Raw genomic sequence first — 14,122 nt, forward strand, 5'->3', positions numbered from 1 at the left:
CTATATGTTACGAAAATAAAAAAAAATAATATTAAAATTTAATATAAAATTTAAGAAAATAAATATAATATATCTTTGCACATATATACGCATATATGTATGCGTGTAATATCTGTAAACTAAAATTAGATATATATCAAAGATAAATTATATATATGTGGGTTATTAGAATCGATAAATAATAATGAACACTTATCGTTTATTGTCTTACAATCGTTATACAATAATACATTGTAGAATAAATCTAAACTTCGAATAATGTAATCATTATACTGAATAATCATCCATTTCGGTGTAATTGAACAATTATTATTAACAAATTATAGTCATAAACTCCTGTCATTTAAAACTGTAAGATACGTAATGTGTATTGCAATATGTGAAGTCATTTTAATAAAAAATGACCGAGTGCACTGATATAATCCGCTTTGCAACTGAAAAAAATAGCTGTTCTGTAAAACTATTCTATTACGAAATTGTATATGTAATATTATATATGTATAATTCGAGATTAAAAAATATTATATACAACTAGAAAACTATCCAAGATTCTTATAAGTAATCAGAGAACAAAGTAACTCATTTCATTATGTTTTATTCGATCCTTCATCGAACAAGTTTCAGAATTAATACTAGATTGTACAATAATCAGAACAGATGTATGAGGCAGTTTTAAAGTTGAGACATGTCTCTTACGTGTATATCGATATTTAACACTTTGGTTTCCATCACCGCCTTAGTCGAAATTCACGACGCGTTTATAGACACGAGTCTTTCTCTCTTTCATAGCGTAAAATATATAAACAATAAAAAAAGATTTTAATTAATATATGTGAACACGTATATATATTTTTTATATACACAATTTATTTTTTCCATTAATTAAATTGTAAATCGCTTAAATAACCTTTGTTTTTGACACTTATATATTTTATAATATCAAGCATAAAAAAAATTAGTTAGAACTTCATTTAAAAAATGTCTCTTGATGCAAAAAATTAAAAATTAATTAAAATTTTACAAATAAATATATCGCAATGGCATTCAAAAAGAATTAGTTCAGGCATGTCGCAATCCCAATTTTCTTGCGATGTACATAAACCGTCGTAAAGTTTCGCAGTTTTAAACTTCTTATTGCAAAATATTAGCCAGACATTATTGCACACGGCATAATATTATATATGATTATTGCCATTATTCTGTAAGTTATTATTTGTCACTAATGCGCGCAAGTGTATTGCATCAATTTTTATTTGCTAATATATGTATATAGATAAATTGCGAGATATGTAGCAAATGGAAGACTGTAGTTTTTAATTATATACGCTTTAATATACGCTCAATAACATAATTGTCCGAATACAAATACACAATTGCATATGTGCAAGTTGTATAGAAATTATAAAAAGTCAAGATTCGAAAATATCGTAACTTTTAAAAAGGCCGGTATCTTCTAATTGCCATAAAGTCGAAAATAGCATAAACCGCTAATGATAGAAAGAATAATAAATGAAGTTGATTGTCTTATTTGTACAGTGTTGTCGAAAATACGTTTTGATGAGGGATTATAAATCTATATTTACAAACTATGCGATGCTTCTTTTGATTTTACACGATAAAATAAGAGAAACCTTAATTCTATGATATAAATAGGATGAGAATGAAAAGTTTCTATAAAATCTACTGACAACGAGAAAAACGATGAAAGATGCGTAAAAATTCTAACGCTAATAGAACTCTGTGCGATCTGTGTTTGAGATCTTCAGTTCTTAAGTACAGTAATGTCACATACGTCAGTCAGGTAAATTTATTCTGAGAGAGAGAGAGAGAGAGAGAGAGAATGAAAGAATAATCTTCATTCTGATCGTATAAACTGTATACTTTAAAAATGGTATAAATGTTCAGTTCATATATTACAGAATTCTGTATATTGAATTAATATTTAACAACTCCCTTCAACAACTACTTTACGCCGGTTTATAAAATAGTCTCATCATGTCATCGATTGCATGAATTTATGATGGATATAATCAAAAACTAAATCAACAGATTATGTAGTGACGTAAGTAGATATCTGTTAAAATAATATTGCAAAATGATTTGAATGAGAGAGACGAAAGAGAAACAGAAAGAGAGAGAAAAAGAGAGAGCGCTAATTGTGGCTCTTTAAGTCTTAAGTAAAGTTACGTCTCTTGTAGACGTATTATCTTTTTTTGCAGTATAATGCGATGCAACGTTAATAGAGATCTATCACATCGATCTGCATCAAGTAAAGCTCTGAAATAGGCAAAATCTCGATGCTTGCCCGTTTTATTTATTATTAATTATTTATTTAGAGACACCGTCCACAATCTCACGGGTATAATTGCGACACAATTATCGAAATAATAATACAAATGTCTGAAATTATTACAACTTGAAAATATCAACGAGAAAAGGATTATAATTAATGCGCATTATAAAATTGCAGCTTCTTCAAATTCTTCTTATATTCATTATATTTTTTTTTTTTGCTGGATCAAACGCGTCGCGTGCGCGACTAGCACTATCAAAAATAGTACCTTTTTCATTAAGATGTCCCTGTGAGGCGACATTATCACTCATTTTTTATCTCTAACGATCTATTACATCATTCGCTGATTAAATAGAATTGATTAAATAGCAAAAGGTTCTATAAGGCCTGTTCAATCTATTGTTTCGTTTCCAATACAAGACATACAGCTAATATCGCTCATGACATGACTACGTCATTAGATTACCGTGTCCTGATAAGCAGGTGGTCCGCTAAGGACAAACTGTCGCTGACTCTGCCTGACGATGTCGGTACGGTTCGGCACTTGCGGCGTCGCCCTGACGCCATGGTAGTTACTGTAGCTGGACCTGGCGCTCGCCGGCCGATTGCTGTAGAGCTCCTCCAGATCCTCGCCGTTCAGACTTTGCGTGCTAGTCTGTTGAAACGTGGGATTGCTCTGACCCTGCCACTGCATCGCACTGAGCTCGCCGGCAGCCGCTTGCCAATTGTCAGTAAGATTGCGCGTGGAGCTGGTGGTCGCGTGCTGCTGGTCCCAATCGCCGGGCGGGCTTTGACCAGGTGGAAAACCGGACGATGCGTTCGAGTAGTTATTGGAGGACTCCAGATTCGACGGTGGCGGCGGCCACAGGGCCGGTGACGATACTGCCATGTTCACCGCCTCCGGCTGCCAATTTCGATCGACGGTGTTACGTTCGCGGTCCCAGCCGCCCATCGTGATCCGGTCATAGTTGACTCCCTGCGACAGCGTGCTCACGTTCTGATTCGTCAGGGTGCCAATGCAGCCCGGACCCGTGTTGGCGTACAGGTTCTCCTGATGATCCATGATGCGGTTCACCGGGTTCTTGCGACGCGATTGACGTATGGAGCTGCGACGCGTGCTCGAACGTCGCGTGCCATCCCGGGAGATTACGGAACGTCGCTTCACTCGGCGCGGCGTCATCGGCTTCGGCGACACGCTGCTGTCGTCCTGGACCGGCGGCTCCGGCTGCGAGTACTCGATGCTGTACAGTGGCCGCGGCTGCTTCTTCTTCCGCTTAGTTCGTACTGAGAAACAGAGAGAAAGAGAGAAAAGCGGTCAGAGAGATTCTGCGATACTTGATGGTTATTTCTCCGTTCATTCGCAATCATGACTGCTAATCAAATGATAAGGATGTTAAGTATAATGAAAGCAAAATCAGTTATGCGATATGTAATTTTTAATAAATGCTGTTAAGATTAAAATGAGATTATTATTATGAAATTATTTAATTTAAAAACTTGCCTTTTAGATATCACAAAATATTCATTTAATAGCACTAGATGTATGAATCTCCTGTGTTTCTTTTTATCTTAAAATATTTTTAAAATAACTTTTGGTATGAATATCGTGAATGTATTTGTATCCTAAAAAAATACAATTTATTATATCCGTAATCTTTTAGACTGAAATATATTAGATAATAATCTGTAATATAAATATAAGTTTTTTTCTTGCAAAAAATAGTATTTGTATTGTGAAATATGTCGTCGATTTCCAAAAGATACTAAACCTTCAACTAAAACTATAGATTTAATATCTAAGAAATGTAGAGAAAAAGATTCCCCAGAAACCGAAATAGTAGGAAATTGTTAGAAAAGGAAAAGAAAAGAGTGAAGGGTTAATAAATAAAAAAGCAAGCAAATAGTAGCATTGCATATTTATTGTTCCCAATTAACTGCACCAAAGTAAATAATTTGTGATACAGTAGTTAAATACAAAATTAATAATAACGGTCTAAAAAAAAAAAAAAAAAAAAAAAAAACGATAAATATGCTTTACAAACTCGAGATGCTCAATAGAGACTATACTTGATCCAAAATATAAATCTGAAGTGACAAAGAACTATGTTCTATTTTTTTTACTCCATTAAAAAAAAAGAATAAAGTCCTTTACCTAAAGTGCCATAGTAGAGAAAAACAATCATATTTCATATTTAATAAATAAATCTTTTTCTCTATCATCTCTAATATTTTCATATAAGTATTATGTAAAAATAAATATGTACATCATTATACACGTTCAACATAATTTTTATCTCTATTATTATGCTCTATAAATAAGATATTGTGTATTATATATGCATAACTATCTCTCTCTTAAAAATAAGAATCGTATAATGTGGGTCCACACATTATTTAAAAACATATCAAACTCATAAATATAATTACTATCTCTTTTTCTAATGTGTATAAAATTTAAGCAATTGTGCAAGCTATATCTATATTTCTCTCTTATTAGAGAGCAGTCTTTTCTTAATCGGCATAATAATTAATTGCATGCTAACTACTTTCTGATTTACGCAAAGAACTAATTTAATTTAGTAAATACATATTTTACGTGATGTCACTTCAGATTTTGTATAAAATTATTATATAACATAACGCAAAAAAATCAGTCACTTATATGAGGAACATCAAAGTGAATAGAAACTGTTCTAAACGTGATTGCCAAAAGTGATATCTGAAAATGATATCTGTACATTTTTCTTAGTCTTAAAAGAAATTCCGTCTTAGAAATATTCCCATATATAGTGAATAATTTACCTACGTGACTTAATCTATACATTTAGATACACTGCGATTCGTTCTACAAAGACGACTACGAAGACTTTAAGGAATCAAAAATACTTGACTAAATTGAAAATACAAAAAGGCAACTACCATGCACTACTAACAAAGAGAAATCAATAGTACGATTCGCCGATTTTTTTCGTCTTTTGCGAGAATAGGACAATCGCAGCTATTGCACAATTGTGCAGTTAACTGTGTAACTGAAATCAAAACGCAACTTTTTGACATATATTTCAATATTTATTAAAAATCACATACAATTTTTTTGCAAAATATGAATTCATTGTAATTAGAATTTATTATATGTAATTATGAAAAAAATACGATTTAAAAATATGAAAATAGATTTATATGAAATCTGCAAAAAAATTATTCTTTTAATAATTTAGATTTTAGATATATTTAAAATAAATAAATAACGATAAAGTTATACACAATTGAAAACCGTTTATGATTATATATACACATTATTTTAATCGTTTTAAATTTGCAAAAAGTGAAAAGAATCGACAAATCACATATTATATTCTCATTTAAATCCGTTTAACTATTCTACAATAAAAACTGTTTATAGCACCAGGTCAAACTCAAAACTGAACTTTAAAATAAGCTAATTAAAAGCAGTCTAATCGTTTCATAGAGTATCAGCTTGAAGTCCGTGTCCATGTATGATATACAACAAAATTCTATAGAAATAAATTATTTTTGACGTACATAGAGGAAATTTAGAAAGAATATTACTGCAAAACAATGTAGTTTCCGTAAATTTCAAAATTTTTCGTTTTAAGAACTGGTATTAGATAAATTTAAAATAAATTTAAAAACTGGTATTAGATAAAGCTATAGGTATAGAATTTCACAATCAAGTAAAATATTCTAATCATGTCGTGTTTTACCATAAATACGTTGCGTACAGTGAAATGTCTCGATGTATATAAATTTCGATGTATCTCTAATCAATTTTCCTACATTATAGAGCGATAAATATACCGTGTGATCTTAAACAACTTCTATATATATCACAGTACGTACATCCTCGTATCCAAGGCGTATCCGTTAATCTGTGATTGGAGAGCAAATACGTGTAAACCATTTACAAAATAAATAATTCACAGTTATCATTCATATACTCTTTTCTATAACTTTTTTGTAAAAAAAGCGACGTCTTTTAGCCTCTCCCAAATACCATTAATCTTACTACTATGATTAAGATGGTGGCCATGATCAAATTAGTCCAACGTTAATTTTATCGTATGTGTCATCACAGCATTGATACCTTAATTATTCATATATGCATATTATCAGAAAGTGTAAAAGGATTAAATGATAAATTTGTGTATGTATAAAAGGTGTGTATGAATTATCCTACGTATATAAATAAGCAACATTTACGAATTAGTAGATAAGTCACACTGCATTGATTGTTCGTATGAACGAGCAAATGCTATTGAACACACACAGTTCGACATCATTCAGTTATTTCGATGCAAGATACGAAGAACACCGTTAATGAGTTACACAATGATATGCAAGAAGTACTCATTTTTTTCTAGACCGACGAAAATCGCCGAAAGGCAGGGAATCTATACTACTAGGGCTAACTATACTAATTGTTCCATCTATTTGGCAAATCTAGGAATTATAATATTACACGTACCGCACGTGGACGTCGTATACGCGGCATAGAAGTTCATATAAACTAATTTTCTTAATTCTTCTCGCTATAAGAGAGCAGAAGACCGGTAGGGAACTTTCGTAGACAATTTTATCTGCCGATCGTGTTCGAAAAGAAATGTCAAAAAAAAAAAAAAAAAAAACATGTGAAAAAAAAACGCGGAAAAGGTCTCATCTTTCAAAAATTACTCGCGTACAGAGACAGGGGTCGGCTATCTCGTTTCGACGACCTGTCATGTTCGCTCGACGCTTGATGCTGATCAACGGCCAATCTCGGATCGGAGTAAAACGATCTCAGGGGCTGATCGCGCACGTGATCGATGAAGACTCGTCGTGGTTTGGCGGGGTTCCTGGCTTGCTTTGTCGCGGTCGAACGAGACTTGATACGCGCGACCGGACTGTACTTGGCCAAGTGCGGATAGTACAGTTTGTTTTTCTGATATCTCAGCTTAGCGGCGCTGTCCAGCGAATCGTACTCGTCGTATACGGGCGACACGGGCCGCTGCAAGTGATCCAATGGGTTCGAGTAATCGACCGAATAATCTAAGTTCTGAAAATCGCGAGTGGACGAGCGACTGCTGTTACTACGGACCGTGTCGTTCCTAAGATTGACAATGTTACTTTTGTATTTCGGAAAGCTCGATTCGCGATAGGTAGATTGATGAGAGCTAGTTGTGCCGGTCGGGTAATTATTTTCAGCGGAATTTTTGTGGGGATATGCGGGTGGTGGAAGAGCCGAGTAGCTAACGTACATAGGATGCAACGGCGTGTGGCCCGCCAACCCAAAGTCATCACCTCCAACAAAGTCAACTGAAATATCATCCAAGAATATCCATCGCATTAGACGAAATCGACTGATTACAGACGGGAGAATAAATAATTTAGTTAATGAATCGGTCGAAGAAGTGGATACACGGCGTGTATAACGTCGAAAATATTATTACGTTATGTCCGATCTTCTCCTATAACATTTTACGAAGAAGAAATATCGCATCTTGAAGTTCATAGATGTAATATTTGGTCCTATTATATGGCATAGTCTGCTTAATATTTTTTGCCTTGAATTATATTTGTAAATATCTTTGCTGCAGAGAAATATCATACTACATTAAAACATAATATCATTCCTAAATATGAAAATATAATACCGTTCATGCTAAGATGAAGAAATGCTATTTGAGCCATATATAGTAACAATAATATCAATAATATAATAGATATAAATCACAAATTGCAAGATGCAAAAAGTTTTATAACTCTACATGTTAAAACATAATAGTACACTCTGTAGCTTCATGATTGTACTATGATAAATTATTTATTCGTGCCAAAAGATAGACAAATATATGTTGCGTGCAATTAATGAACATGATTAAGCGGACTTACCAAAATGGAGGATCAAATCCACCAATGAAATCAACTGTAACCGATAACCCTCTTTTCAAGCAATAATAAATAATCGCGTGTACTTACACATATTAATCAAGATAATTTTATATAACTAATTAAAATTAAAAGGATGTGCTCCTACTATAAGTGCTATTGTGCAATTAGAAGTATATCTGCTCTCTGTATATTCATATACTCGACAATATATAATATACACTAACAAAAGTATGCATAAAGTAAATAAATTAATAAAAATCTAATCTAATATATATAATAATAATAATAATAATAACTTTTGCTTTGTAAAATGCATTTAACTTGTAAAAAAAGACAATTAAAAAAGAAAATAGATAATATCATTTATATCCTTTATAATTTTCCATTACTAAAATATTTAAATTTGCAATAATCGTAAATTATACAAAATAAATATCACGACTATCAATATCACATAACTTGTCATTTTTTACTTTTCTAAAATGGAATAACATAATCAATGTCTACATCTTTCCTGTTTCCAAATATTCTGTTCATATATGATAACCTCCTCTCAATTGCTTATCATAAACCACAAGCAAAGTATGACAAATTACTAAACTTTATAAAAGAAATATTATATACGTATTCTTTAAAATGTGAAAGTGAAAATGCACTTGTCCTCTTTTAACTTTTAAATGTAAATCTTTTAGATATGCCTGATTGTATTCTGATATGATTAAAAATCGAAACCACATTAACCGTGTGCGTCTTTAAATTAACTTAATACATAATTGCTAAATATATACTTACAGCTATCATCTTCTTCAAGGAACACTTTACTGAGACAGATTCCGCCGACAATCGCCATAAACTGAAACATGTGAAATGTCTAAATTTTGGAAAAAAATAATAATATACATAATCTATACAATTACTATGACATTGTTACATAGCATTGCATTATATGATAATTAATTCTCCACTTACACCTAAAATACATTGCGTTGCAGCGTGTAATATTTCTATCACTTCATAGTCCAGCACGCAGTCCGTTACATTAGTGGGACGTGCAGGTCTAAAGTGCTCTGGCTCCGTAACATCGTAAACAGCTTTGCAACCTGGCCCATTCACATGCCACCAAGAAAAACTACCAGTACCCAGGTTGAGGATATCACTATCCTGAAAGATTACATCCACAATATTTACATAACAATTCATAATATTGCATAAATATCTATAATAACATTCAGATGCAAATATTGAGATGTTATGTAATTACATTCTCTACTTACTTTGTCCAGTATGCCTACGCTGAGGTAGAAGCATATTATAAATACGTTCCATCCTAGCCATAATATATTCCATATAGAATACTGAAACACAGAATTAAAATAATTAAGAAAATTATGTATGTATATGTATGCATATAATTTACACAAATATCTCTTTATTTGTTTTTTTACATATAAAGTTTTATATAAAGAAATATAATTTATTTTCTTTTTTTCCATAATATATGTCAGAATCAATTACACATACTAAAAATAATTAGATATTATGCATACCGATATGATATATTTAGGTCTATATTGAAAGGCCCCAAAGAATCCTAGAATTACGAAGATTATATTGAAGAAGTTGACCAGTATCGGGGCCCACATAAACCCCAGAAAGTCGAAAACTTGACGTTCTATAGTGGTAATCTATAAGTAAAAATATAAAGTGATAGATTAACTATATAATATATGTATATTAATAAACACCCAACATGTAATAAATGTATATATAATACAAAGTAATATAATCAACCAACTGCAAACATCTCAATTTTTGCTGATTCCTTTATGTGCGTTTTTAATTTACATCAATTGTCTTGTGTTCTAAATACTCAGTTAATTACCCTGAGTCATAGTACTTGTGATAGCACTACATAACCATGTACATACAAGATAAACTGTCTCAAGCTTACATCATAAATTTCTTCATATATATATATATATATATGTATATGTGTGTGTATGTGTGTGTGTGTGTGCGTGTGTGAAAAAGGTCATTTTAATTCATTGTTGTGTAGTCAATAAAATTTAAAAAAAATTTCTATACAAGTTCTATACAATCATAAAAATAAACCATAGATGTTTATTAATAATTAAGAAATATGAAATAAATATAATGCATTAATTAATATCCGAAAAATAAAATATATATGTACACTGAAAATACAGATATACAATACACATACAAATATATTTATTACTTTCTTTATATTTTTATTTATTTATAAAATACATTAACATTAAACCTTTTACTAAAAACTTTAATAAATTAATTTTCTATTTACTTTATTTATTTCATAAATATAGAAAATCATATATGCTTTCATTAATTATTTAATTGTTTAAAAAACTCGATTATTCCTAATATTCCAGCAGAAATTTGAGAAAAGAGATTTTCTTGTCACTATTCTTGTCATATATTTATTTGTTTACGTTTCTAACATAAAAAGTAATTAATCGTTTTTACGTAAAAATAAAAAACAATTAATAAAATAGAATAAAACCACATGCGATACGAAATTTTCTTTTGTATAAAAATGTTCCGAGATAAACTGCAAGAGACCCGGGTCAATAAAATCATGCGATTATTCAAAAATTCGAATCGGCGATAAGAAAAAACGTATAGTAACGGCGCTTTCCAATTTTTTCAATTGACGCACGTAACACAGTATGATTAACGAGGGTATTGTATCGCAATCGCTGAATTCGCAAAAAAAAGAGATGACATACTCAACATGTATGTGTCACTGCATACTATATCTACATATACATGTATATATATATATGTATATATGCAGATTAGCCAGGAATATATTGCAGCCGAACCGAGCTGGCATTTCCGCGTATCCGGATTAACGTGCACTCACCAGTTGTAGGCTGCATATCGTCAATAGAAAGTGTCTTCTGCTGCAAATTCCCATATCATTTGGCCGCGCTCCACTCAATGAGCAATCTCACGAACGAGACGATCACGATGATAACGAGGACGACGACGATGAGGATGCTCGCGCGAACCGCATCACCACCTTAACATTTTCCGATGCGTCGTCGCCATCTTTCGCTCTGCTCTGTGTGTCGCGGACACACTTGTTCCTCTTCCTCCACTCTACCACGCGGATCACCGTCTGTCTGTCTGCTCTGCAAGCTGCAACAACTGGCACTGGCTGCTAGCTGCTAGTGGCATGCATGCACCGTGCATTCACCGTGGCCAAGCAATCGTAATGCACACACACGTTTCTTGTCACGGTCGGCGAACGACTGCCACCACCATGGCACTTGTGAACCAATCTCCCCCCTCCTTTCAGACGCCGGTCGCACGAAGTACTACACACTATACACAGCTGTACTACAGCTGTGAGGAGTCACGTGACGCGGGACCTGTCACTTCGCGGAGCGCGCTGTCACCCCGCGCGTTTCATTAAGAATAATGTTATATATATTAAAAAAAAAAAAAAGAAGTTAGAATTATAAATTTGTAAGTATATAGGGTACTGAGATATTTCCTCGCTATCGAAAAAAAATGCGTTTTTGTGTACAAAAACTATTTCTGTTTTATTAAAAGATATAAATACTGCAATATGAAACGGTGATACAAATATCTTTAGTTTCTTGTGATTGATAGGAAACGTTTTTATGAGGAATTCTATCAATGACTTTAGATGTCGGGATAGGTATCTCTATACTAAAGAAAGTATCATTTATTTAAAGGAGAAAATAGATAAATACAATATTTTTTGAAAAATAGAGAACAAAGAATAACACTTTCTAGTTAGCAATAAATTAGCTTAATTTATTTTATTGCAAATTTAGTTCCTATATTTCATTTCTTTCTTTTTTTTCTCCAAAGCTTGATTACATATATTTTGTTTTAAGTATGGAAAAAATACAGAAGAATATGTAATTAAAAAAACAGATGTTCGATATCATATTGATATAATATTCGATATCATAATCATATCACAAATTGCTACATTCATGCTATAAATGTCCAAATAAAAACATATGTATGCATATAGTATTTAATCTCTTTTTATAATTTATTACAAAAATATCTATTTAAATTTTATTTTTACTGATAATATAGAAATTGCTATACGCATTGCAAGAATTGTTAATAACGGCTGTGACGTCTTTTGATCTTCGAAGATAACTTAAGTTTCCAGCGTCAAGACTGTCTAAACTGCTACAAATTCTTTGTTTGCCGTGCTTTTACTTATGTATCTTCAAAGACGGTAAAAATTTACTTATAAAAAGTATTATTTGTTTAATACTGAATAATAAAAAAATTGCAAGAAATAATATATAAAAAATAATACGATTTATGTTATAATTACTAAGAAACATACTTCTAATAATTTTGATATGCATTAAAAAGAGATGGATTTTATTGCATTTTGTTTTTATCAAGCTAAATAACGGATTAAAAATATTATGACATATTTATTTAATTAAAGATAAGATAAAAAGAAAAGGTTATACAATATGTGATTTTTAGAAGATTGCGATCATCGCCGTATATTACTCGAGAATGAAAAGAAACCCAATCTCAAAGAAACGGAACATTTATTGGATCGAGGAGACCCCAAAATCGTTAACAGCTTTTCGAAAACTCAGACAAGCAAAAACGATTCTGCATGGCAAACCTATTGGGTTTCTAGTACACAAAATTTTTCAACGCGAATTAATCAAGCAAGTAGCAGAAAAAAACGTAGAAGCAGACGTTCTCAGATTTCTAGAAAAGGTGATTTATTAAAAAAAAAATGTCATAAGTGCTTAATTTTAATTCAACACATTAAATTAATTTATATTAATTTAACTATTAAAATATTTTTTATTGAAACACACATTTTTTTTTATTTTTTTTTTTATTTTAAATTCTTCTTATGTTTAATTTTTTATTGTTTCATTTATTCTAGTTTTTATTTTCATTAAATGTCAAATATGACTATGTTTAAAATTCTGTTTTATTTATATCATAAAATATATTCACAATGGAAAACAGATAATCGCAGAGGCATTAATTGCGTTAAAAATATGCGATCAACATAATGCATACACATCGGTTTTATCGCAGGTACGGCTCTATTAAGGTGTAACGAGGGCACGTTCCGCGTGCGTAAGATATACGGAGATGGCAATTGCATGTTTAGGGCAATCAGTTACATTTTGTGGCGGAACGAGGAAGAGCATCAATCGCTCCGAGCTATGGTCAGTCCATGATTAACATAAATATTATCTGATCATGTAAATTATGGATTTGGTATGCGTATAAATATCATGAAAGACAATGATTCGTCGCGACACGAAATCAAAAATAGAATCGCTTTGCGACGAGATACGCAGTTTAATAATCGAATAAATTTCATGTATATCATTATTCTTTAAACGTCATTTGTTAAGAGTTGACAATTCAACTTATGCGGTAATTGATATACGACGATGCGTGATAAGGAAGCTGTGGGTCTTGTTTGACAGGTTGTGCGACACATTAGGGACAATTGGCGTGAGTATGGCCCGTTCGTGATAGCCGAGTGGAACATTTCGGATCGTCAAGAGTACTTCGATTACATGAATCCAGTGGGTACGTTCGCCAGTGAACTGGAATGTACGGTGGCCACGAAGCTCCACCGCATGAATCTCTCGATCTATCGAGAACTCACTGGCGGGTACGAGCTCGAGCTAGTCTTCCACAATCGTGTGAATGTCAACTACGAGACTGCGAGACTCCTCTTCACCGGATGCTCCGAAAATGGTCATTACGATGTGTTGTTACCCAATTCGATATCGAGCTTTTATATAAGTTAATATGCGATTTAGTAAAAATAAAGATTCTTGTTTCTCAATTTGAAGAGATCCAACAGGCAACAAATTTATATTAAAATTACTTTACTAATGTTCTCTT

General features: G+C 32.0%; 2 protein-coding genes across 6 annotated transcripts; one reads left to right on the forward strand and one right to left on the reverse strand.

Moving 5' to 3' along the window:
- Window positions 1-1,816: 1,816 nt before the first annotated feature.
- Nkain (sodium/potassium-transporting ATPase subunit beta-1-interacting protein) lies at window positions 1,817-11,467 on the reverse strand. 5 transcript variants are annotated; one of them, XM_070313412.1, is made up of 7 exons: window positions 11,088-11,467; window positions 9,730-9,867; window positions 9,457-9,537; window positions 9,152-9,343; window positions 8,975-9,035; window positions 7,549-7,606; window positions 3,492-3,577 (listed from the first exon to the last, which is right to left on the reverse strand). In XM_070313412.1, exons 1-7 carry the CDS (start codon window positions 11,139-11,141, stop codon window positions 3,568-3,570), a joined length of 594 nt encoding a protein of 197 aa, XP_070169513.1. In that variant the 5' UTR covers window positions 11,142-11,467; the 3' UTR covers window positions 3,492-3,567. The 5 variants fall into 5 exon arrangements, with proteins under 5 accessions (XP_070169402.1, XP_070169513.1, XP_070169558.1 ...); XM_070313457.1 differs by lacking the exon at window positions 7,549-7,606 and adding an exon at window positions 8,183-8,216 and having other exon boundaries at window positions 3,493-3,577; XM_070313521.1 differs by lacking the exon at window positions 3,492-3,577 and adding an exon at window positions 8,183-8,216 and having other exon boundaries at window positions 7,525-7,606.
- A 928-nt stretch (window positions 11,468-12,395) lies between these two features.
- LOC138937941 (uncharacterized) lies at window positions 12,396-14,073 on the forward strand. Its single transcript, XM_070304656.1, has 4 exons — window positions 12,396-12,452; window positions 12,716-12,961; window positions 13,295-13,428; window positions 13,696-14,073. The coding sequence occupies exons 3-4, from the start codon at window positions 13,363-13,365 to the stop codon at window positions 14,023-14,025; spliced, it is 396 nt and encodes a 131-aa protein (XP_070160757.1). The 5' UTR covers window positions 12,396-12,452; window positions 12,716-12,961; window positions 13,295-13,362; the 3' UTR covers window positions 14,026-14,073.
- Window positions 14,074-14,122: the final 49 nt, after the last annotated feature.

Source organism: Polyergus mexicanus, unplaced genomic scaffold (assembly GCF_030449975.1).
Source record: "Polyergus mexicanus isolate NDT 795.1 unplaced genomic scaffold, iyPolMexi1.0 SCAF_1, whole genome shotgun sequence".
NCBI classification, from domain to species: domain Eukaryota; kingdom Metazoa; phylum Arthropoda; class Insecta; order Hymenoptera; family Formicidae; genus Polyergus; species Polyergus mexicanus.

What these genes read in the sequence shown, in the direction of transcription:
- Nkain (XM_070313301.1), bottom strand. Translation starts at nt 11,141, where the DNA reads ATGGGAATTTGCAGCAGAAGACACTTTCTATTGACGATATGCAGCCTA. An exon ending in CGATATGCAGCCTACAACTG is followed by an intron (nt 9,868 to 11,087) that starts GTGAGTGCACGT and finishes TTTTACTTATAG; the next exon opens with ATTACCACTATAGAACGTCA. An exon ending in CCTTGAAGAAGATGATAGCT is followed by an intron (nt 3,578 to 8,974) that starts GTAAGTATATAT and finishes TCTGTTTCTCAG; the next exon opens with TACGAACTAAGCGGAAGAAG.
- LOC138937941 (XM_070304656.1), top strand. Translation starts at nt 13,363, where the DNA reads ATGTTTAGGGCAATCAGTTACATTTTGTGGCGGAACGAGGAAGAGCAT. An exon ending in ATCAATCGCTCCGAGCTATG is followed by an intron (nt 13,429 to 13,695) that starts GTCAGTCCATGA and finishes CTTGTTTGACAG; the next exon opens with GTTGTGCGACACATTAGGGA.